Source organism: Protopterus annectens, chromosome 14.part0, assembly GCF_019279795.1.
Source record: "Protopterus annectens isolate FY-2018-M chromosome 14.part0, PAN1.0, whole genome shotgun sequence".
Classification (NCBI taxonomy): Eukaryota; Metazoa; Chordata; order Ceratodontiformes; family Protopteridae; genus Protopterus; species Protopterus annectens.
Genome location: NC_056748.1, coordinates 1,040,975,449 through 1,040,997,837, shown reverse-complemented (window position 1 = coordinate 1,040,997,837; position 22,389 = coordinate 1,040,975,449). Strand labels below are relative to the sequence as shown.

The following is a 22,389-nucleotide window of genomic DNA, read 5'->3' as shown; positions in this document are numbered from 1 at the left end:
CCAGTTGTTTATTTCCTTTGCTAAATTTAATTTGGGCAAGCCAATTTCTAAAGTCTCATTATCTTGCTGGCAGTGAAGGCCCGCACCGGAGGGTGTACATGCCCATTCAACCCGGTCAGTCTCTACCTCGGCCGCCTTTAAGGCTAGGATTCCTCTAGATGATATTTGTTCAGCAGCCACTTGGGCTTCTTCTCATACCTTTATTTCCCACTACAAGTTGGATCTTACATCTAGGGGTAGAGCATCCTTTGGCTCCGCGGTGCTCCGGAATATCCTTCCATGATGTCCTCCCAAGATTCAGGTAGCTGGGGACTCTGTCCCACAGGTTGCAGACAAATGAATCTCCTACTTCAGATTTAGAAGTTATGTACTCACCATAACGTTCCATCTGAGTAGGTGTATTCATTTGTCTGCACCCATCCCGCCCTCCTATCCCCCTGGCCTTTTTCAGTTTCCTGCATATTATGTGTTACCCTTTTCAGGGTATTCATGCTGTTGGCAAACTCGATCTGAGGTCATGTAGGGAGAGCAGGGCATTATGGGTGAGGGGAGGAGCTGAGAGCTCGGATCCATAGCTGGAAAACCATGCCGGTTCGGATCCGATATCGGATCCATAACCCACAGGTTGCAGACAAATGAATACACCTACTCAGATGGAACGTTATGGTGAGTACATAACTTCTAATTCCTCATGCTAAGTCTGCTTAAAATATGCAACTGTTTTGTTTAGCAAATGGTGTCACTATTATGGTATAGAATTTTAAAGCAGTGTTAGCAGCACAGCAGGTAGCATACTTGCATCTTGATGTAGAGGACTGTAGGTTCCACTCCCACAGCATGTAAATTTGTATTTTAAGGGGGTGGGGTGCTGCAGTCCTGAGGATGTCCTCCTTTGGATGAGATGCCTAGTAACTGAACCTGTTTTTCAGCTTGCCACCCATTTTCTGTTGCAATATAGCAGCTTACCATTTTTAATGTAACATAACCAATTTATTCTTTGAGGGCAGCAGGCACTGAATTTGTAGAGGAAGCACTGAAATATATAATTGTTTTCTGGCAACAACCTCTTCATTAGTTTCAGATATCTTTTATGTGGAATTATTCAGATGACTTTTACTTCTGCAGAGATTGCATATATTGACTGATATTGGTGGAATGTAGTGACAGAAGTTTGAGTGGCCTTTTAAGGTTGAAATGTTCTGAATTGGGCAGTTTGTCATTATTGGTTTGTATGTTTTGTTTCATTGCTTACTGGAGAAATTTTCAAAACTATAAATTTAAAACACTCTCTCTAACAAATAGTGTTGTATTACACAAGGGATACAATTCAATTATATATTATAATTAATGCAGTCAGGAAGGTGAATCAAAGAACTTTTGCATGGCCTTTAAAATGTGTGCAAGGGGCCTATGGTTTGAAAACAGCTCAAAGGTAAACTTAACCTGCCACTGGCCAGATGCATCTTCTTTGAATGTGGGTTTCAATGCTGTTTCAGTGAATGTGAGCTTCAAAGGTAGAGAAGCTTTAATGTTGAGTCTGTTTTCATTGTAAGACTATTGCTTTGTTTAGCAAATGTCTGTCAGTGTGTGTGCTGTAAATTTTGAAGTAAAAGTTGTAAATTAAATCCAAATATCTGTAATAATTGTAGAAGTAAAGCATAAAACAGTATGTACACTGAGACTTTTGAACAGTGTTTATGGCAACTGGGGAGGAATAGTCAAGTAATGGGACACTGCAGTGGCTGTGTGGGGGGCTCTAGGTTTGCACCCTTCTGCAAAACATACTGCAGGCTCCCCTGGATATATGCCCTTTTATTTGTAAATTAACAGAGACACTTACAGATTCAAGCGAGGCTTTACATTTGGACTCTGTGTTTGATATTTAGTTAGTTTAAACCTCCATTCCCAAAGATCAAATACACTTAATTCTTCTATTCTTCAAAACCTCCTGACAGTAAGGGTTAAGAGTCAGTGCCAGTAAAGAAGTAAACAAGCAAAGTAGTTCTGTTCCAGACTGTTATAGTTCCCCAAAAAGGGTGGACCTGGGAGAGGCATTGTGGATCTCTCAACACTTTGAAAATTCCTCAGATTTCCACAGTTCAGAATGTTAACATTCTAGGGTTTGTTACCCCCCTCCTATTTCCTCATGTCCTGATGGTTACCCTAGATCTTAGGGATGACACCTGCACATTACTTTTCACAAGGCCCACAAGTGCTATCTTATCAAAACAGGGGCTTTGTACCCTTTGCTCTGACTACTGCTTCGCTGAAGGTCTCTGCTTTGAAAACTGTCTTTTTAGGCAGCTCAGCGTAAGCTTCCTAACAGTTGGAGCTCATGGAAGGTGCTCTGAAGCTTTGGAAGCTGGCCTGCTGCTATGTCGTTGGCAGGAAATAACCCCATATGGCTAAGGCAACTGCAGCAGTGATCATTAGAACATCTACTATTAGATCCATAAGTGTGTACTAGGCAAACTACCACTGGGGCCTTTTTTAAGCCTAGCCGTTTGTCCCAAATCTCTGACAAGTTCTGGTATACTTGATAAGTGCAGAGGCTTTGAAGATAAAACATTTACAAGCAGAGGCCTCGGAGATGAACTATGTACAGGCCGCCTCTGTCCATTAGAGGTGCTAAACCTGGGATGAATTACACAGTTGTACTTTCCATTGCCCATTAGTGCTCATTCCACTAGGGCAAAAGCAGCCACCACATCTTTCTTTAAGGGTGCTTCTACTCAGTCTGTTCTTGAAGCAGCTACTCTGTACACACCAGCTTTACCAAGCATTATAGTCTTGGAGCTAACTCCAGAGCTAGAGCTGGATTTACCACTGGTATCCTGCAGATTCTTCTCTCCAATATCAACTCTCTCTTGTATAGCTTTGAGAGTCTTCCCAAGACTCAGTACTGCAACAGTGACTATGAAGAACATAGCACAGTCGTATCAAAAATTTAGATATTTGAGTAGGTCACAATTGCAGAAACCTGTTTCCCTCCATTCTGTTTGTCCTCCTTTGTCTTCTTTTGTATTGATCCTTTGGGGTTGGGGTTGGCACCCTGTCATGTACTGTTGTCGCACTGTATAGTCCCCTACTCTTCCTGCATTAAGTCATTCCCCTAGGATCAGATAGGTTGTGCAAGCCTGCAGGATAGTAAGACCTTTGATCCCTGGGCAAGAAAGTCTTGTATATAGTGTTGGCCAATGATTCCTTTTATTACAGATGCCCCAATTTCAGTCTGAGAGGGTGTTTGCTGGCTGGGGGGGATGAAGTTCTTTATCATTCAGGATGACCACAGACTTCTGCAGGCAGGACTTCCAAAGTGTCAGTACTGCAACAGTAATCTACTCAAATGTCTACTACTGTGGTAAGTTTCTGACACAGCTGTACTTTATTCCTTTCTGCAGTTTGACATCTTGGTCAGTATTGGTGTAGGCTTTCCACGTGTGACCTCTCTTTCAGGTGGTGGCATATGTCTTGCTGGTGCAATATCCATTGTCTGCCTGCTATTTTACGTCTTGCATAGTCAAGCAAATTACTTTATTCATTACTCTACAAAATGCTATATAACCTTAATTTGTTTTTTTTTTTTTTTTGTGCTTTACTTTCCAGTTGAGTAAGATGTGACTTAATACTGTATTATCAATTTCAAGTGTCCCTGCTTCCTCTTTCTGGATATGTGACATTTGCTGTTTAGCTGGCTTCAGTCTTATTTTCATATGTAAAATCAGGCATTCCAGTAAAATTCAGTAGCTTGATTTGTATTACTTCCATACTGTTGGCCACCGCCCAACATATGTGGCCATTCAGTCTCCGCATCTTTTTAGATGTCCTTCAAGGATGCATCTGCAGTCATAACAAATGGGTTGTCCTGTCGTCAGGCAGCCCTTCGGTCGGCCGGATTCCAAAGTCTGGGTCTGGCCTCGGCTGGTGTCGCACTTCACCCGACGTCATCTCTGCTGGTCTTCGGGTATAAAGGCATCAGCCGACGCCATTTTCCTCAGTCTTTCTTGCCGTGGCGCCGAAGCAGAAGCTGTTCGCAAGTGCCGGTCGGTCAGATCCAGAGATTACTACTACCGAATACTACTTCGAAGACTTCTAAAAAGCTAAGTACCCCATTGGGGACTCTTTCTTGCCTCAGCCGATGTCAGAAAAAGTGAATAACTGTTTAACTTGTGGGAAACAAATACCTCATAAAGATTTCCACTCTTACTGCTTACCTTGTTTAGGCCCAGACCACGACATAGCAGCCTGTTTAGCCTGTGCTTCCTTCAACCGACGAACGCTTAGGCGTCGGTCGGAGTTTGCTGAACAGTTTTTCGGCTCAGATTTTGCGTACATGATGCCGTCGGATCCTCCGACTTCTCAAATTGTTAAGAAACGCAAAGAAAAAGACCGACACTCGCGGTCCGCGGTTTTGGCCGAAACCACGGTTAAGCAAACCGCGAGTGTCTCTGTTTCGGCCGAAACCGAGCAAACGGGTCAATCTTCAGCCGAATCCATGACTACTACCGAGGCTCCTGCTACCCTAGTTGAATCGGCCTCTGAAGTTTTGCCTATTAATGTGGTTCCTCTAGAATTATCGGACACCATCCCTTTGGATGTCTCTACACCAGCACGTGGTGCTGCTAGGCCTCCTGCAGCCATGTCTATAAAGGCCTTTGCCAGGGCTAAAGCAGCCAAATCTGCTAAATCTGTGCCTGTTAAGCCTCCCTCACACAGGCCCAGTTCCAGTTCTCAAATGCTTACTCTGGCAGAGGATCTCATCTCTTTAATAAGGGGATCCCAATCTCACCCAGACAGGGCCTCTCAGCCTCCAGAAAAGAGACCTAGAGCAGGGCCCCCTGAGCCAGTGTCCTCAGATGATTCTTCTGATGATTCAGACAATACAGACCATCCAGAGGCTCCTTTTTCTACTTATGAAGATTCCGATGCTGAGGAATCTATTCCTTCTGCCTCTCCACCAGAGGAATTTTCCTTTGGGGAAACCTTGCATGCCATGAGAGAGCAATTCCAATGGCATGGACAAGATTTCTCTGATTCAAGAAAAAGGCTTAGGACCTTTCTACATTTACCGCAACATAGGCCCTTAGCTATACCTCCAGTTCTTCCTGTTGTGGATGATGCATTTAATGATGTTTGCACTGCTCCTGATACTTTACCTCCAGCCCCTGCCAAGCCCGATAGGTTTTACAGGGTACCGGACACTCATCACCACCTATACAAGGCTCCCCTTGCAGATCCTGAGACTATCTCCCAGGGGCCTAAGGCAGTAGCCGACCTCAGCAAAAACCCTCTCCCTTCTGAAAGGGAATCCAGGTCCTTAGAGATGGGGTAAAAAGTATACACCTCTGCTACTCTCTCAGCTAGAGCTTTGAACTGTCAGTTTCATATGATCCAATACCAAGAGTTTATGCTTGATCAGTTAACTAAGAAACTGTCCTCTGATGATACCTTAGATAAGAAATATGTTTTAGAAATGGTGAATAACATTCAGCAGGTTAGTAACCATTCTTTAAAATGTGGCTATGATGCACTGGAGGCTTCATTTAGATCAGCCATGACTGGCACAGTAATAAGAAGGCATGCATGGTTGAAAGAACAGGTCTTGCCGGATCATGTTAAAGCAAAGCTATTAGATGCTCCTATGGATAAGGTCAGTCTATTTGGTTCTCCTGCCCAGCAAGTAATGAAGAAAATGGAAGAGAAGGCAAAATCTGTACAAACAGTTAAAGATTTCTTACAGGTTCAGCCCCCAAGGTTTAGCAGGAACTGGCCTTCCAAAAATTGGTCCTCTCCAGACTCCTCTAAATCTCAGAGAGGCAGGAATAGACGTCCCAGGGGCAGAAATCAATCCAGAGGAGGTGCCTACAGAGGACGCCAGTGGCAAGGCAATAACCAACGAGGCACAGACACAACCACTGCCACTGCAACAGGACAATCACAGTGACTTGGCTCTGACACCGCCTACCAGGGAACAAATAGCAGCACCCTTAGGCGGAAAGTTAGCCTTATTTTCAAAAAATTGGCACTATATCACAAGAGACAAGTGGATTTTACAAACCATAGACCAAGGCTACAGGTTTCATTTCCACACCTTACCAGTAAAAAGAGGAATGCCAAACCTACCTCCAAAACAAAAAACAGAAGCTCTAAAACAGATAGCTCAATTAACAAAGATGAGAGCTGTGGAAAGGGTACCACTTACAGAACAGGGCAAAGGATTCTACTCCAGACTCTTCCTAGTACCAAGAAAAGAGAAAAGTTGGAGACCTATTCTCGACCTGTCCGCCTTAAACACATTCATCATTGTTCCAAAATTCAAAATGCTGACCCTACAGCAACTTCTTCCCATGCTGGGCATGGAGTGTTGGCTGGTAACTCTAGATCTCAAGGAGGCATACCTGCACGTCCCCATACGACCAAATTGCAGAAGATACCTCAGATTTCTTGCAGGATCAGAGCATTATCAATTCTCAGCATTGCCCTTTGGCTTATCTACTGAGCCCAGAGTATTCACAAAATGCCTGGCATCAGTAATCGCTCATTGCAGGCTACAGGGAATCCAAATTTATCCATACCTGGACGACTGCCTGATACAAGCGGACAACAAAAGCAAGCTGACAAAAGACTTACAAAGAGTCATTTGCTTACTACAAGCCCTGGGATACACAGTCAATTTAAAAAAGTCAAGACTGATACCATCCCAAACAAGAACATTCTTGGGTGCAGAATTGGACACAGTAAAGCAGATGGCATTCCTAACTGCAGAAAAACAAGAACAACTCCCTCTTTACTTCTTGGCATTAACAAAGCAGAACAAACTAACAGCAAGGAAAGTACTGCAGGCCTTGGGCTTCATGGCATCATGCATAATCCTGGTCCCCATGCCAGACTGCATATGAGAAAGCTACAGTGGTACCTAAAGAATTTATGGTCTCAACACAGGCACAGCTTAGAAACCGAAATACCACTAATCCCATGCCTGAAACAAGAGTTCCTATGGTGGGCTCAAGCATGCCAGTCAAACCCAGGCTTGCCCTTCCACAACTTTCAAGCAAGCCAAACCATCACAATGGACGCCTCAGACCTAGGTTGGGGGGCACACATGCTGGACAAATGCATACAAGGATTATGGACTCCAGACCAGCTGCACCTGCACATAAATCAAAAAGAAATGCTGGCAGTAAAACTAGCAATCCAGAATTTCAGACCATTCCTCAAAGAAGGCCATTTAATGATAAGGACAGACAACACCACAGTCATGTGGTATATCAGCAAACAGGGAGGCACTCATTCATACCCCCTATGCCGAATGACTCTGGACCTATGGAATATGGCTCTGAGCTACAACATCCAGTTACAGGCAATATTTGTACCGGGAAAAGAAAACATCCTAGCAGACATGTTAAGCAGAACTACCTCGGATGCTCACGAATGGATGCTACACCCGGACATCTTCAAGGCCATCACAAACAAATGGGGAATGCCACAAATAGACCTATTCGCATCCCCACTCAATCACCAGCTCAAGAAATTCTGCACAAGGACATACCACCCACTTGCATGGAAGGTGGACTCTCTATCCTTCAGTTGGAAAGGCCTGACAGCATATGCATTCCCACCTCTTCCTTTGATGCACAAGGTACTACTGAAAATCAAAGAGGAACGTCCAAGGATAATTCTGATAGCTCCAAATTGGCCAAGACAACACTGGTATCCATTGCTGAGGAGCATGTCTCGGGGGAGAACGTGGCCACTACCCCTGATGCCTTTGATGTTAATTCAGAACGACTACAACATCATGCATCCAAACCTAAAAACTCTGCAACTGACTGCCTGGAACATTACATAACAACAACTAACCCAGATTTATCCCAAAGGGTTAAAGACATTATCCTTGAGGCCCGCAGACCTTCAACAAGAAGGAACTATGCAGGAAAATGGAAAAGGTTTGTCATTTGGAGTACTGAAAGAGGAAAAGATGTGTCAAAGATAGATATTGCTAACATCCTGGAGTACTTGGCAGAGCTTCTCCATACAGGCCTGTCCTATTCCTCCATCAAGATACATGCATCCGCTATTTCTGCAGAATACAGCTTCGATCCCCCTGTCTTCTCACATCCTCTACTCAGGCAGTTCCTCAGAGGAATCAAGAATGTAAAACCTCCTAGGAAACCACCATTACCAGCATGGGACTTGAACTTTGTACTAGAAAAATTGACACTCCCTCCATTTGAACAAGCAGCAACAGCAGATCTTCAACACCTATCCTGGAAAACTGCTTTCCTACTGGCAATTACTTCAGCAAGAAGGGTTTCGGAACTACAGGCCTTAATGGCAGTACAACCCTTCCTAATCTTCCATCAAGATAGAGTGTCCATGAGAACTAATCCTACATTTATGCCTAAGGTGGTATCCAGAGTGTCTCTAAACCAGGCAATCCACCTACCTACCTTCTTTCCCAATCCACAGAACAGGGGGGAAAGACTGCTGCATACTTTGGATGTACATAGACAGTTGTGCTACTACCTGGACAGAACCAAGGGCAATAGAAAAACTGACCAGCTTCTAGTAGCTTATGCAACAGGAAGGGAAGGAAAAGCAATTTCCAAACAGACGATCTCCAAGTGGATAGGAAATTGCATAAGATTCTGTTACTCCTACCATGGAAAGCAAATTCCACAGAACATAAGACCTCACTCTACAAGGGTTACAGCCACTACCACAGCTTTCTTACGAGGAGTGGCTACCAAGGACATTATTGAGGCGGCTACTTGGACCTCCGTGCATACATTTGCCAAGCATTACAACTTACCTCTATACTCTAGATCCCGAGCAGGGTTTGCCACTGCTGTATTGCAAGGGATCCTAACTACACCATAATTCTTCTTCCTCCTCCCCTAGTTTGGCTATGGTATTCTACCCATTTGTTATGACTGCAGATGCATCCTTGAAGGACATAGTACAGTTTTGTACCTACCATAAATGTAGATGTCCGAACAGGATAGCATCTGCAGTCAGGATTACCCACCCTCCTTCCCCTCTGTGGTACTCCTAGGGTATTTACCCTCCTTATAGCTAGCTAGGGGGGGATCTCTTATGGTGTATTTGTTTGTATATATGTACATACATGCTTATTTTTTGTGTTTGCCTACTATTTTTTTTTGGAAACATGGGCATTTACGCAAAATTTAGTTTTCCAAGAGGGCAACTGGCATCTGGGGCAAGAAACACTGAGGAAAATGGCGTTGGCTGATGCCTTTATACCCGAAGACCAGCAGAGATGACGTCGGGTGAAGTGCGACACCAGCCGAGGCCAGACCCAGACTTTGGAATTCGGCCGACCGAAGGGCTGCCTGACGACAGGACAACCCATTTGTTATGACTGCAGATGCTATCCTGTTCGGACATCTACATTTATGGTAGGTACAAAACTGTACTTTTTTTTTATATGGTGAATCCTGCGGATCCCTTGCAGCTTAGCTTTTTTTTTTTTCTCAAACTAATTTGAAAAATGTTTCATTCACTTTACACGATACATATCCTCCATCACTAACTGTTACCAATGTCTTTATCCTTCTCTATCTCAAAAATCTCATCAACTGTACTACTTTATTATTAAGTGGTTTACATTTATACTTGAACAGAACTTCCTGGGAAAGTATCCACGTGTAAGCAGCACTTTGCAAGCCAACATTTCGTTTAGTTTTGATATTTGTTAGATTTCTGTTTTTTTGTTCAGGTAATGCTTTATTTCCATAAAGTATTACTCCGTGATTCCTGGTCTACTTATGCTCGCATTTAAAACTGTCCTTTGATTCTGCCATGTAGTTGTTAGTACTGAATAATGTAAAAGTAGTACTTTTATTGCTATGGAATATGCTTATTTATTTTTTTTGTTTTTTTACAGCTGACAATATTTTTCTGTGAATAATCTGATGACTATATTCTAAATCTTTTATCTGCCTGCCTGAGGAACCCTTCTGCTAGACAAATTGTGCATCAAAATGGAAGTCGAGGGGGATTGCATCGGAAGTCAGGCATCTTCTAACCAAGATACTCAAACAGCTGTTTCCTCAGAACCTGAAGTTAACCCAACTAAACAGCTCAGATCAAAGAGAGACTTGGGTCTTCGAGAAAAGACTGCTTTGCTTGAAGTTGAATGTAAAGCAGAACTTTGTACTGAAGATGCTTCACTGGCAGTTGGCACAGAGGAACCTACTCTTCCAAAAAGTACAGTTACTGCTTCAGATAAAAGCAATACACTACTCAATAATTCAGAAAACCTTTACTCAGAGGACTCTCGGACTGCTGATACAAGTGAGAAATCTAACAGTTTGCCTCCAGGAGAAAAAGAAAAAAGTAGTTTAGTGTCCTCTGGGTCTGTACCACCTGTTAAGACAGAACCAGAGCTGAATTCACGTGTGTTGAGAAGTGGAAGGACATCTATGTCTTCTTTGCCCTCTGCAAAGGAACAGGAAAGCTTACCTTTGGAGAAAGAAAAGGTGTTTAAATGCAAGGAGGAAGTGACTGAAGAAATGGAAATTGATGGCCCAACATTCAGTCTAGATAATGGTGAAGACCAGGACAGTGAGTCTGATATTGCCACTAGAAGATCAAGCAGCAGTAGTCAACAGCATGATGAGGAGTCCACAAAGACAGCACCAAAACTTTCTTCAGGTAAGTTTTTTTTCTCACTAGTGAATGTGTAAAGAGTACATCTTAAGTGCAGAGAAGCCTTATTTTAATTTTGTTTGTTGGGATAGTAGAACAGCCTAGTAGCCCTGCAGCATGACATAGTTGCTGAAGATTAAAGGCATGCATATGAGCCAAACGAGAATATTTTTTGCAGTCATATACCTCTGGTAGTGACCATTTTGCATTCAAGGAGTAGGCTATTGCTGTGGTGTCTAACCCTTGTGTCAGGATGTGTGTGTGTGTGGTATGGTTTTGCTACATTACATGGTTGGAAAAGTGGTGGGGTGGATTGGATTTAAAGAAAAATTTGTAAGGCTTGCTTGTTTTACTGTGTATCTCGTAAAAAAGAAAATACTTATTTCAGGTTTGTTCAGAGTGCATAACACGTTATTTCTTCTGTACAGAGAAGGAACAGTCCAGAATGCAGTACTTACTATAGTATGGATCAGATACGTATATAGTTCTAGTTTATATGTAATCACTTGTTTGTTTGTCTTTTTGGCTTTTCCCGGTTAGGGGTCGCCACAGCGGATCTCCAGTCCGCTAATGATTGGCAGTAGATTTTTATGGTGCTGAGTTGCCAGCCCGACACCCAACCTTCAATGAAGGCACACCCTTTCACGCATGTCTTTCGAATGCCACTTGACCGCGGGGAGGACAAGCAGACTCCACACAGAAGGCACTCCAGCTGAGAATCGAACAGGAGAACCTCTTACTGTGAGGCAGCAACGCTACCGCTGCATCACCGCAGCTCTACTATCCTTTCTAAGCTTCATCTCAAAATGGACAGGTGTTAACCAGTTCTTTTTAAGATGCCTGACTGTAGGTACTATATAGCTAAGAGAAGAAGTCTAAAGTGATGAGATGGCTTTGCAGTATAGCTTTGCTAGTGCTTTTGCAGTTAGGAGTTTCAGGAGATAGAATGCAGTGCAACCAAAAGATGTTTCTTACAGTTTCCAGGTAGATTTGAGATGGGAACGCTTCCCATTTGGCAAGTTACTATATCTCCAGTCCTTGGGGCCACCTTCCTTTCAGCATGTCACTACATCAAACTCGTGTGTTTCCCTGTCACCATTTTTCCTTTCCTTATGCAGTTTGACAGCTGTTGCAGAAGTAATCAAAACAATTCAGTGTAAAATTTTTAAATAATGTTCTCATTACACAGTGATAAATTTTCCAAACCTCACACCAAATGTCATTATGATGTTCTTGACCTTGATGATGCTGTTAATTTAGTTGGGATTAAGACAATTGTCGATAGCTGCTGCATGGACAGTATTGTTAGCTGGTATTTACCTTCATCAAGGGTCATTTCATTGCCCTACTTTTTTTGGCAAGAACTGCTCCACTGTTTTGGATTGCAGTGAACAATACTTTTGTAATTAATACAGTGTATTATAGGATTAGCTGCACTGATCTTTTCACTGCCCCATGAAGATTCTTCTACTGCAGTTCATATGTACATAGTTTGATGAGACGGTTTGTATTTTTTTGAAATGTGTTGCAGTTAAGATGCTTACATTTGTTGTCTGATTGCATCTGAGTGTGGGGACATAGCTATATACACACTATAAAAATCAACTGTCAGATTATTGCTTCATATTTTTGGTTTGTTCCATATAAAATGTGTGGTTTTCTGACAAATCACCGATGATTGACATCACTAAATAATGGCATACATTTGAATTTCAGACTTCATATCTTTCAGAAAATTTATATTAAACACAGATCCGGTTATTCTAGTTGCTTTCTAAGGTTTTAAGAGCACTATTTAAAATCTGACCCTAATTTTTGGGCCTTTGACCTCCAATTATTTTAGTCTTTGTCCAGATTTCTTGCACTACAAAGTTGAAAGATATGAAAAGCAACCTTTAAAAATATCCAAACCATGCATGCAGTATTTCTCTCCTTTCCTTTCCCTTCGGCCTTTTCAATTTACTTTGTGTTACTCTTTCATTTTTACTGTTGCCAAGCTTGAGTTCAAGCATTGGCTAAATACTTTAAATTCAGGTATCCCCCACCTGCATCAAAGTAATGCTTACTGCAGTGCATTTCTCTTAACTGAGGTCTGACTGTAGTACATCTTGTGACCAGAAATGACAGTACCAAGTCTCATAAAGAGGAAACCACACAGCATTCTTTAAAGTGGTGAACACTGTGTCATACAGCCTTCTGAACCTGGCAGTCCTTTGGCAAGCTTTGATTAAGTGCAGTCTTTGTTTCTAAATTTCATGTTAGTATACTGTTTCTGAAAAGAAGAATTAAATGTAATTTATGGCGCCGAACTTAAGGATTTCGTGAGTGTGCTGAAAAAAGTCCTTTTGAAGCCATCTTGATATGTTTAATTTAGAGAAATATATTTATATAGCCTCTACATGGACTTCATCTTAGAAAAAGACAAGATTGCCCTTCTATCATGCCTTTTCAGTCTTATGGAGAAATGAGACTGATGATATATAGAAGGTGACTAATATTGAACCGTGTGATGAAACCATCCCAGAATATTTTAATTTTCAGGTGCTGTTACAATAAATTTCATAACACATTAACAGATTTAGACACATTTCTTCTAACTGTAGGCAATGGGGTTGTGAGTTAATGGAATTTTTGCTCTTGATCTCTTTTGCCCATATCACAGGTTCAAAGGTAGTTAACTAGGGTATTGATCCATGAGGATCTTAAAAAGCCTAGCCATGCATTTCCATGGAGTGTTAGCCCTTGTATTTTAAGTATGAGTAACCTAAAGCTTGGCAGAAATGTACGTGTTTGGGACAAGGGTGCCAAAATATGGGTGAAATTGCAGTCGTCCATGCAAATATCCACTTTCCATTTGAATTGAGTTGAGAAGTACTCTGCTTTATGTGGAAAGGAAGACAATTCCAAAGAAGTGGTATTCTCTGTGATAAAATATCTCTCTCTCCAACATGTTGTAATTATGTTGCAGAAAAGATTTAGATGTCAAAGAGGGTGTTAATGACACCACTGGATTTGCAGATGTGAAGTAGGTCTGAAAAATAGGGTCTGTTGAGGTTCTGTATGTGAGGTAAAGATCCCATCGCAGTAACCTGTATGATACTGAGAAGAGGGACAATGCTTTGAGATGGTCTATGTAGTTTTAATGATTTAGGCCTTTGATTTTCTAGATGAGAAAGGCTTGTGGTCATTCAAAATCTTCAATAAACACACTGCCGTACTGTCATATCGGTAGTAGTATGCAGCTGGCTCTCCTCTGGCAGTCTACCAAATCTCAGAGTCCCTCCCATTGCTTGTCTGTGGGTGTGATGGACCAATCACTTGGCAGTACAGGGACTGCCTTTCAAACCCAAAGGCAAGGACCTTTTTTTTTCTCTAGTGCCATAGCAAGAGAACATTCTCTTAGAAGACTGCTTCTTACTCTGGATCTCTTCAGCTGCTGAGCTCAGATAAGAAACCCTTTTTGGGTTTTATTTTTTTCCTCATTTTTTTCTTTCAGTGCTTGCTTTTTTTCTTGATTGGAATATTGTATTTACTTGGAGTTTTACATGCAGTTTAAGATTGTACTATTTATTTTAAGCTAATTCTTGGTTTCTGTGGTTTTTAACCCTTATAATATGTTTTTATAGCTATTGGTGAATGTTTAACTGCATTTCTGTACCACAACTGTTTTAGTACAATTCCTCTCATTGCCTCATGCTTCCAGCGCCATGCTTTAATCTAGTCTGTTATTTCTGTTGATTAAAAGCTTCATTTGAAATTTTGACTGGAAAATGAGGTGATTTGAATAGGTTTACAAAATTTTAAATACATTTTTTTCATTTAAATTGCAATTTTGGCACCATTTTGTATATTAAACATTTCTGTCAGTAATTTTTCATAAGTTTATACTTTATTCCTTGTCTAAGGTGGTTTAATGCGTTTTCCAATCATTTTGGGCTGAAACTAACCTTTGTTTATTAAAATTGTGGGACTGCTGTGACCTGTATTGTGTGCTTTGAACTATGTTACTGAAACTACTATCATTTTACTTGCAGTATTCAGAATAGTATCCCTTCAGTAATAGACTTCACATAGCTATTTAAAGGAAGAATAGTTATTATTTATTTATTTATTTTTGCCCATTTTCACTTGGCCAGTATTTGGCATTGATCTGGATAGATTTTGTCCCGTGATTTGATGGACTCCAATACAGTGCCCCCCCCATCTTGGGAAAAGAATCTTGGGAAAAGAAGCTGGCGCAGACCAGCACAGTAGCTTATAAAGTGTTTAACTACCAGTGCTTTATGTGGAAGTTGGTGGTGAGGTGTGTTTAGTTTAGTTGCATTCTCTAGATTACTACCTGCTGAGCAAAAACTTTGTCTGAAGGATATTGTTTCCAATGTTTCTCAAGTGTCTAAACAAGCTTTAAAGAGTGCCTTGGAGGAGGCTGATCAGAGACTAGCCAATTCAAACGTTTGTCTCCTCTTTCCTTAACACCCTTCTTCTCCTGTCTTACCTCAGATCTTGTGTGCTGCCTTACAAGACAGCAGCAAGGTTGCAATCTCCACCAAAGGTTCTTTTTCTGTATCATTTTTTTGAACAGCTAAAATGTTTTCTACCTTTTTGTACTTCCTTCCTCTACCTGTTTCTTGACTTGTTAGGTAGATAGGTTGTTTCATTAGGCTAGGATAGGCTGTTTTGTCTGGTTATACAGTGCCCCCCCCCCCCCATCTGCCCTTGTCCACCTACCAAACATAGAAATCAAGAAGTATGCCTCATCCTATGGCTTGTGACTGTGCAGTATCTTTGGGCAGGCTTTTAGATCAGTCGCCTTATTTGGCCTCCAGGTTCCCTAGTGTGGTCTTAGCACCACAACTGCGTGTGGCACAAGTGTCTGACATGTCCTCCAGAACTGTAACATTGCCTGATTCAGATATAGGAGAACCAAACTCTTTAGGTGCAGGGGAATTCAGGTTCAGAATCTGTTGCCATTGTTGATGTGTCCCTCCCCACCCTACTCCGGGATTCTGTCACTAGTGTAGTGCATGCAAAAAAGAGACAGAAGATCCATGGTACCATGTTGTAGGGCAACAGTTTCTGACTGTTAACACCTGAGCTGATGGCTATGGGTACATCCATTGTACATGCAGGTGATTTACAGGGTGCAGACTTGGGTTATGAGTAATGCCGACACTCCCACCCCTATTCAACCACTCAGGGAATTCTTATTTTGAAGGGGATCCAGAGTGTAAGGTTTAGAACTGTCAGTCTGATGAGTCAGTTTCATCTGAGGACGAACAGGTCCTGAAACTCAGAGGTTTTCTTTTTCTGAAATACTGGCTAGATTTAGGGATGTATTAAGTTGGGAGCATTCATCAGCTGCCCCCCTGAGATCAGCAAAGGTATGTGATCTTTTGGAGGATGAGGCCCCAAACTTGGCAACCTTCCTTACATTGATCCCAGAGTTGGGGGATGTTTAAAAAAGCTTCCAGTTCTACTTTGCTGAATGAGTCCCTGCCCAAAAGATGTTTGTGTGTTTGGCCATGCCTCATCTCCAAGCCTCATTCTCTGCTGACTGTGTTTCTTTGTCCTTAGGGACCTCTTTTAATAAAAAGGCTGTCTTCATCAAACACATTCCCTTTAGATAAACTAGGTAAGTGGCTAGAATCTTGGGAAAAGAAGCTAGCACAGTCCAGCACAATAGCTTATAAAGTGTTTAACTACCAGTGTTTTATGTGGAAGTTTGTGGTGAGGTGTATTTAGTTTAGATGCATTCTCTGCATCACTACCTGCTGAGCAAAAGCTTTGTCTGAAGGATATTGTTTCCAATGTTTCTCAAGTGTCTAAACAAGCTTTAAAGAGTGCCTTGGAGGAGGCTGATCAAAGACTAGCCAATTCAAACATTTCAGTCTCCTCTTTCCTTAGCACCCTTCTTCTCCTGTCTTACCACGGATCTTGTGTGCTGCCTTACAAGACAGCAGCAAGGTTGCAATCTCCACCAAAGGTTCTTTTTCTGTTTCCTTTTTGAACAGCTAAAATGTTGTTTTCTACCTTTTTGTACTTCCTTCCTCTACCTGTTTCTTGATGTGTTAGGTAGATAGGCTAGTTGTTTTGTTAGGCTAGGATAGGCTGTTTTGTCAGGTCATACAGTTCCTGCCCTGGAGGATTTATGGTAGTGTATTGCTGTTAAAGATTTTTTTTAATTAGCATTAAGTAGTGTGTTTAACCTTAGAGCTGTGTTAATTTTGTATTGTTGCTGTTGTTGATCTTTTTTCTATAGATATGGATAAAAAAAAAGGATTTAAGAATGTGTGATGTGTGGCTACAAATTACCTTTGCAGGATGCACACAAAAGTGTGTATATTGCTTTGGCGCATCTTATTTGGAAACAAAGCGCTCAATATGTGCAATATTTAGTACCTGGGCCCTCAGCAAGCACTGGGAAAAGTTGGTGCTTAAAGGCCTGTTGCCCTTCAGGGATCTCATCTCCTCTTCCTATGCGTCTCTGAAGGAAGGTGAGAACGGTTTCTGAAGTTGAGGAAAAGAGGATACTAAGGACCTCAAAGTGCACAAGTGGAACTGCAGATGAATGTCTCCCCTTTCCTACAACCTGCTGGATTTGAAGAAGGCACTTTTAAGCAGTCTTGAAGGGTTGCCTGGCTGCCCTATTCTGGAGGCATTTGGGAGTTTCTTGGCTTTCCACCTAAAAGCTTGGGAGACTGTCACCTCAGACACATAGGTGTTGAGAGCTGTATCCAGAGATTATACAATTCCATTTTTATTTTTGCCAAAAGAAGATGCCAGACACCTTCTGGATATTCCAACCCATCAAAGAAGGGATGCAGTTGTTGAGATTCAGAAGTTGGGGTTCCTCAAAATCAATAAGGATCTGGGGTCTATTCCAGGTTCTTTTTGATACCTAAGAAAAACAAGGACCTCTAACTAATTTTAGATCTAAGCAAGTTGAACCAGTTTGTGAAGCAGACCAAGTAACAGACGGTCACAATGCAGTCCATTCTCCTTCTGTTGAGGAAGGATGACTGGATGTGCTTGATTGATCTCAAGGATGCCAATCTTCATATAAAGATATCAAGACAGTAAGCCATTACCAATTCAGGGCTCTGCCCTTTGGTCTCACCACTGTCCTCCTGGGTGTTTACCAAATGCATGGCAGTTGTGGAAGCCTGGCTCAGGCTACAGGGTTTCCAGGTTTTTCCTTACCTTGACAATTGGCTCCTCACCTTTTCCACAAGCGCATCCTTGATCAGGGCCTAGGACTTCAGTTGTGCCTTTCCGTGAGAATCACCGAGAACTAACAGAAGTCTATCCTTCAGCCACTTCAGGTGTTGGAGTAAGCCTTCTAGTGCAGATGGTTATTTCCCTTCTCACACATGCCAGTCTTCTTACTCTTCAGAAATCTATCTTCTTGGTTATGAAGCTTCTGGATCATATGGCTGTTGTGATTTCCTGGTCCCCCTGACAAGGTACTATGTGAGTATACTACAGAGGATGTTAGCACCTTAGTAATGTCCTCTTATTCATATGCTGCTGTATTCATGATGTCTGCCTCTGGTGAACTCTCGTATGTCTGGCCGTTATACAAAAGTTAAATGCTACCACTAGGGTGCGCGTGACGTCCTGCCTCTCTCTCCTGGAAGTCGGTCGTAAACAGATGTCTGGTATAAAGCGGACGTCAGCACACACCTTCCTCGCAACTTTTCTGCTGCCGGTGTGACTGCCAGCTCCAGTCGTCGCTTTTCTTGAAGAACTGTTTTCCTACATCCAACTTCAGATAAGTACCCCTTAGGGGTTTTCTATTTTTTTACTTGCTATTGTTTTGAGTTACATGTCAGGTAGGAAGGGCAAGTGAAGGTGTGGAAGGCAAATTCCACATAAAGATTTACATGAGCCCTGCCTATTCTGCCTAGGCCGAGAGCACGACTATGCCATCTGTAGTATTTGCTAGGCCTTTGTTCTCAACACCCTTAGAAGCCATCTGGCTGCCTTAAAAATATACCTTGAAACTCAGAGACTGAAACATTTAGCTTCTAGGATGGACCAGACATTGGAAGATTCAGACGAGCCCCCAGTAAAGAAGGGCGAAAGGAGTAGGCCTGAACTGACTGCTGCTCCCTTCACTCCAGCCACCTCTCGAGGCTAGTGAAGGCCTGGAGTCCAAGACTGAGTCCTCGGAGCTTCCTTTGGCAGAAAGCCCAGAGTTCATCAGTTCTTTGCCCAAGGTCATGTCCCAGAGGGAATCTCGGGCATCCAGTTCGGTTGCTGAGGGGCAACCTAGGCTTATTATATCTCCCAAATTGTTGTATGTGAGGACATAGTCTGTGACATTGTGGAGTGCCAGCCAGCGTCAGGCCCTCCTACCACTGCATTTCAGAATTCTTTCCACTAGAGACCCATAAGAAGAGGAAACAGAAAACAAAACCCATTTCTCAGCCCCTGTCTTAGTTGCCTGTCAAACAACCTCCATATTGGCAGGCTTTCACTCAAGGCCTTCTCAATGCCTTCCTGGCCTTACGTCAGGCCCTGACTCCTTCCCAGGACCCTACGTCCTATACCCCAAAGGGACCTGCTCCTGACTTCTCCTCAGGAGAAGAGGATTTATCAGATGATTAATCCCTCATCTACTCTTCACAAATTGCTTTTCCTCTGGGATATGCTTCCCCAGAGGAGGAGTCCACTGGTACTGACTCCTCAGTTGAGGATCTTACCGTTGGTGAGACTATCACAAAGATGCAAAACTTCTTCAAACGGAACAGCAGTCAAGTCACTCAGACCCAAAAGAGATACTATAAACTGCTGCAGTTGGAGTCTCCTAGCCCCTCAGGTGCACCCCCAGTACACCTGGCTTTTTGGGATGCTTTCCTGGCTGCTTCAAAAAATCCTGACTCACAGCCCCCCGCCATCCAAATGTCCAGATAGATTCTACAAGGGTTTGAGGAAACAACATTCCTCTACAAAGCCCCATCTGCAGACCCTGCAGTCATTTCTGTGACCACTGACAAAACCTCCAATTTACTTCCGTCCACCTCTCTACTGCCCTCTGATAAAGAGAGGAGAATGATGGAACATCTGGGGAAGAAGGTTTATACTTCTACCACCCTAGCAGTAAGAGCCATCAACTACCAGACGCACATGGCCAAGTGTTCTTTGGCTGTCTCGGAAGATGTGGTCGAACAGTTGGGAGAGCTCCCTGACTCCCCTGCTAAGGCCAAGGTTTCCTCCTACCTGAACACTTGCACACAAGTTACCAAACACTCCCAAGTGCAGCTACGATGCTGTAGAAGCATCAGCAAGGGCTGCTGCCTCTGGATCTGTCGTCAGGAGGTACTCTAGGTTAAGATTGTAACCCCTTCCTGATGACTTCAAATCCAAGCACCTGGATTTGCCCGTGGACAACACAAACCTGTTTGGTTCAGCAGCAAATGAGCTCTTTAAAGCCCTCCAAACCAAAGGCAAGGAACTGCTTGAATTGAGACATGTCTTTGTCTCCCCGGTTATACATTTTCAAAGGAATTACCCAGCAAAAACTTCTTTTTGAGATCCTCAGCTAAGAAAATGCAAGCTAAGCCTGGAAAGGGCAACAGGAAACCGCCCTCATCTAGGTCTGTCTCCTCCACTCCACCCTCTAAACAGTCTTTTCAGGGAAAGCCTGGTGGTCTCTGACTACCAGGCCCTTCAACCAGACACCCCTCTTTCCATATGCCTCTCCCTTCCCACTTGGAAGCAGGTGACCCCAGGACTCCTGGGTCCTGTCTATATTAAAACAGAAATACTTCATGACCTGCGAGGCCAAACTCACTCCCAAAGTCATCCCTCAACTACCCCGGGACCAAATTCCTCTTTTCCCACCAGTCCTTCAAGAACTTCTTGCCCAAGGAACCATTCAGGAGGTCCCATCTACTGCAAGAGGAAGGGGATTTTATTCAAGAATCTTTTTGGTTCCCAGGAAGTAAGGTCCATGGAGGTCTAGCTTGCACCTATCCCACCTCAATTCTTTATTCCCTAGTTCCCTCCTTCAGGATGCTTTCTTCCTACCCTTCTTCCCCTCATCCTTCCTCTTGCATTCCTAGTTTTCTTGGATGTAAAGGACGCCTACTTGTATGTTCCTATCCACCCACTTTTCAGAAAGTTTCTCCACTTCTCAGTGGATTCCGCACACTATCAGTTCTGTGCTTTACCCTTTGGTCTCTCTGTGGCCCCAAGAGTATTTACAAAATGCCTGGCCCCAGTCATGGCATTTGCCAGGACAAAGGGAATGCAACTTTTTCCCTGTCTAAATGACATCCTTATCCAGGCTACATCAAATTCCATGGCCTTGCAACACCTGCAGTTCACCATCTTCCTCCTAACAGGTCTGGGATTTACCATAAATGCAAAAAATCCTTCATGATACCTTCTAAAGATCAGATGTTCCTAGGATGTTGGATTCTGACAAGGGAAATGATGGCTTGCCTACCACCAGAAAAGATTCTGATGCTCACATCCTTCTTCGTGCAGATCCTCCTTCTCAAAACCATCTCAGCCAGGGAATTCCTCAGAAGTCTAGTATTCAAGGCCTCGACTGTCCCCATGGTTCCACTGGCAAGGTTGCACATGAAGTTCCAGTGGTGTCTGAGAACTATTTGGAAGCAACAACTACATCCACTAGAGTTCATGATCCCCATGCTTCCATGTCTGACCAGGGAACTGAAGTGGTGGATGTCCCAGATTCAGGCAGATCCTGGTCTGCCCCTACAACCCTCATCTCCCAACCAAGACCTATTTACAGATGCTTCAGACACGGGCTGGGGTACAACATTAAGGAAATGGAGCGTGAGGAATGCATGGACCCCCACTCAACAAAAAAGATCACAGCAGTATCAAGGAAATGAGAGCTTTGATATTGGCCTTGAAAATGTTCAAGGCTCAGCTTCTACTAGGCACCCTGAGGTGGTATATAGAGAATAACACTTTGCTGTGGTACATCAGCAAATGGGCGGGAACAAGCTCCTACCTCCTGTGCAGACTAGCACTGCAGGCTTGGGAAATCGCCTTGGAGAAACAAATCCTTCTCCAAGCAGTATATATCCCCTCCGCAGACAGTCTGATGGCAGATTCATTAAGCAGGACAATGACCTTGTGTCACGAATGGATGCTGAACAGGGAGGAAGTTTTTCTGGACCAGGTCCATCGATGGGGTATTCCGAATGTGGATCTGTTTGCCTCCCCCATGAACAGGCAGCTCCCAACCTTCTGCTCCAGGGCACCACACCCAGAGGATTGAAAGGTGGACGCTTTCTCACTCTCCTGGAAGAGGATGTATGCCTATGCATTCCCCTCTTCCCTCTCATTCAGAGTGTCCTGCTGAAAATTCAGAAGGAATAGCCTGAAATCTTGCTGGTGACACCCTATTGGCAAAGGTAGCATTGGTTCCCTGTGTTTCACCTAGCCAAGGGCAATCACCACAAGTTACCCTACCGAATAGACCTGCTCACACAGGACAAGGGAACACTTTTACACTCCCAACTGTCCACACCAAATCTCACTTTCCCGTTAGACACCTATACACAGAGGACATGATCCAGGTCCTGCAGGAGGCCAGAAAACCAACTACTAGAAAATCTTACTTGTTAAAGTGGAAGAGATTTTCCTTATGGTGTCAGAAAAACAGCTTACAACTACTGATGGCAGAGCCTGCAGTGGTCTTGTCCTACCTGTGTTATGAAGTCTGGACTATCATAT

General features: G+C 43.1%; 1 protein-coding gene across 2 annotated transcripts in view; it reads left to right on the top strand.

Moving 5' to 3' along the window:
• Nucleotides 1-22,389, top strand: part of ZMYM3 (zinc finger MYM-type containing 3) — a 3,891,108-nt gene that overhangs the window by 496,328 nt on the left and 3,372,391 nt on the right. For both annotated transcript variants that reach the window (XM_044056844.1, XM_044056843.1), the window contains exon 2: nucleotides 9,908-10,677. In XM_044056844.1, the coding sequence (XP_043912779.1) occupies nucleotides 10,005-10,677 (673 nt within the window). In that variant the 5' untranslated portion in view covers nucleotides 9,908-10,004. The remainder of the gene's footprint in view (nucleotides 1-9,907; nucleotides 10,678-22,389) is intronic.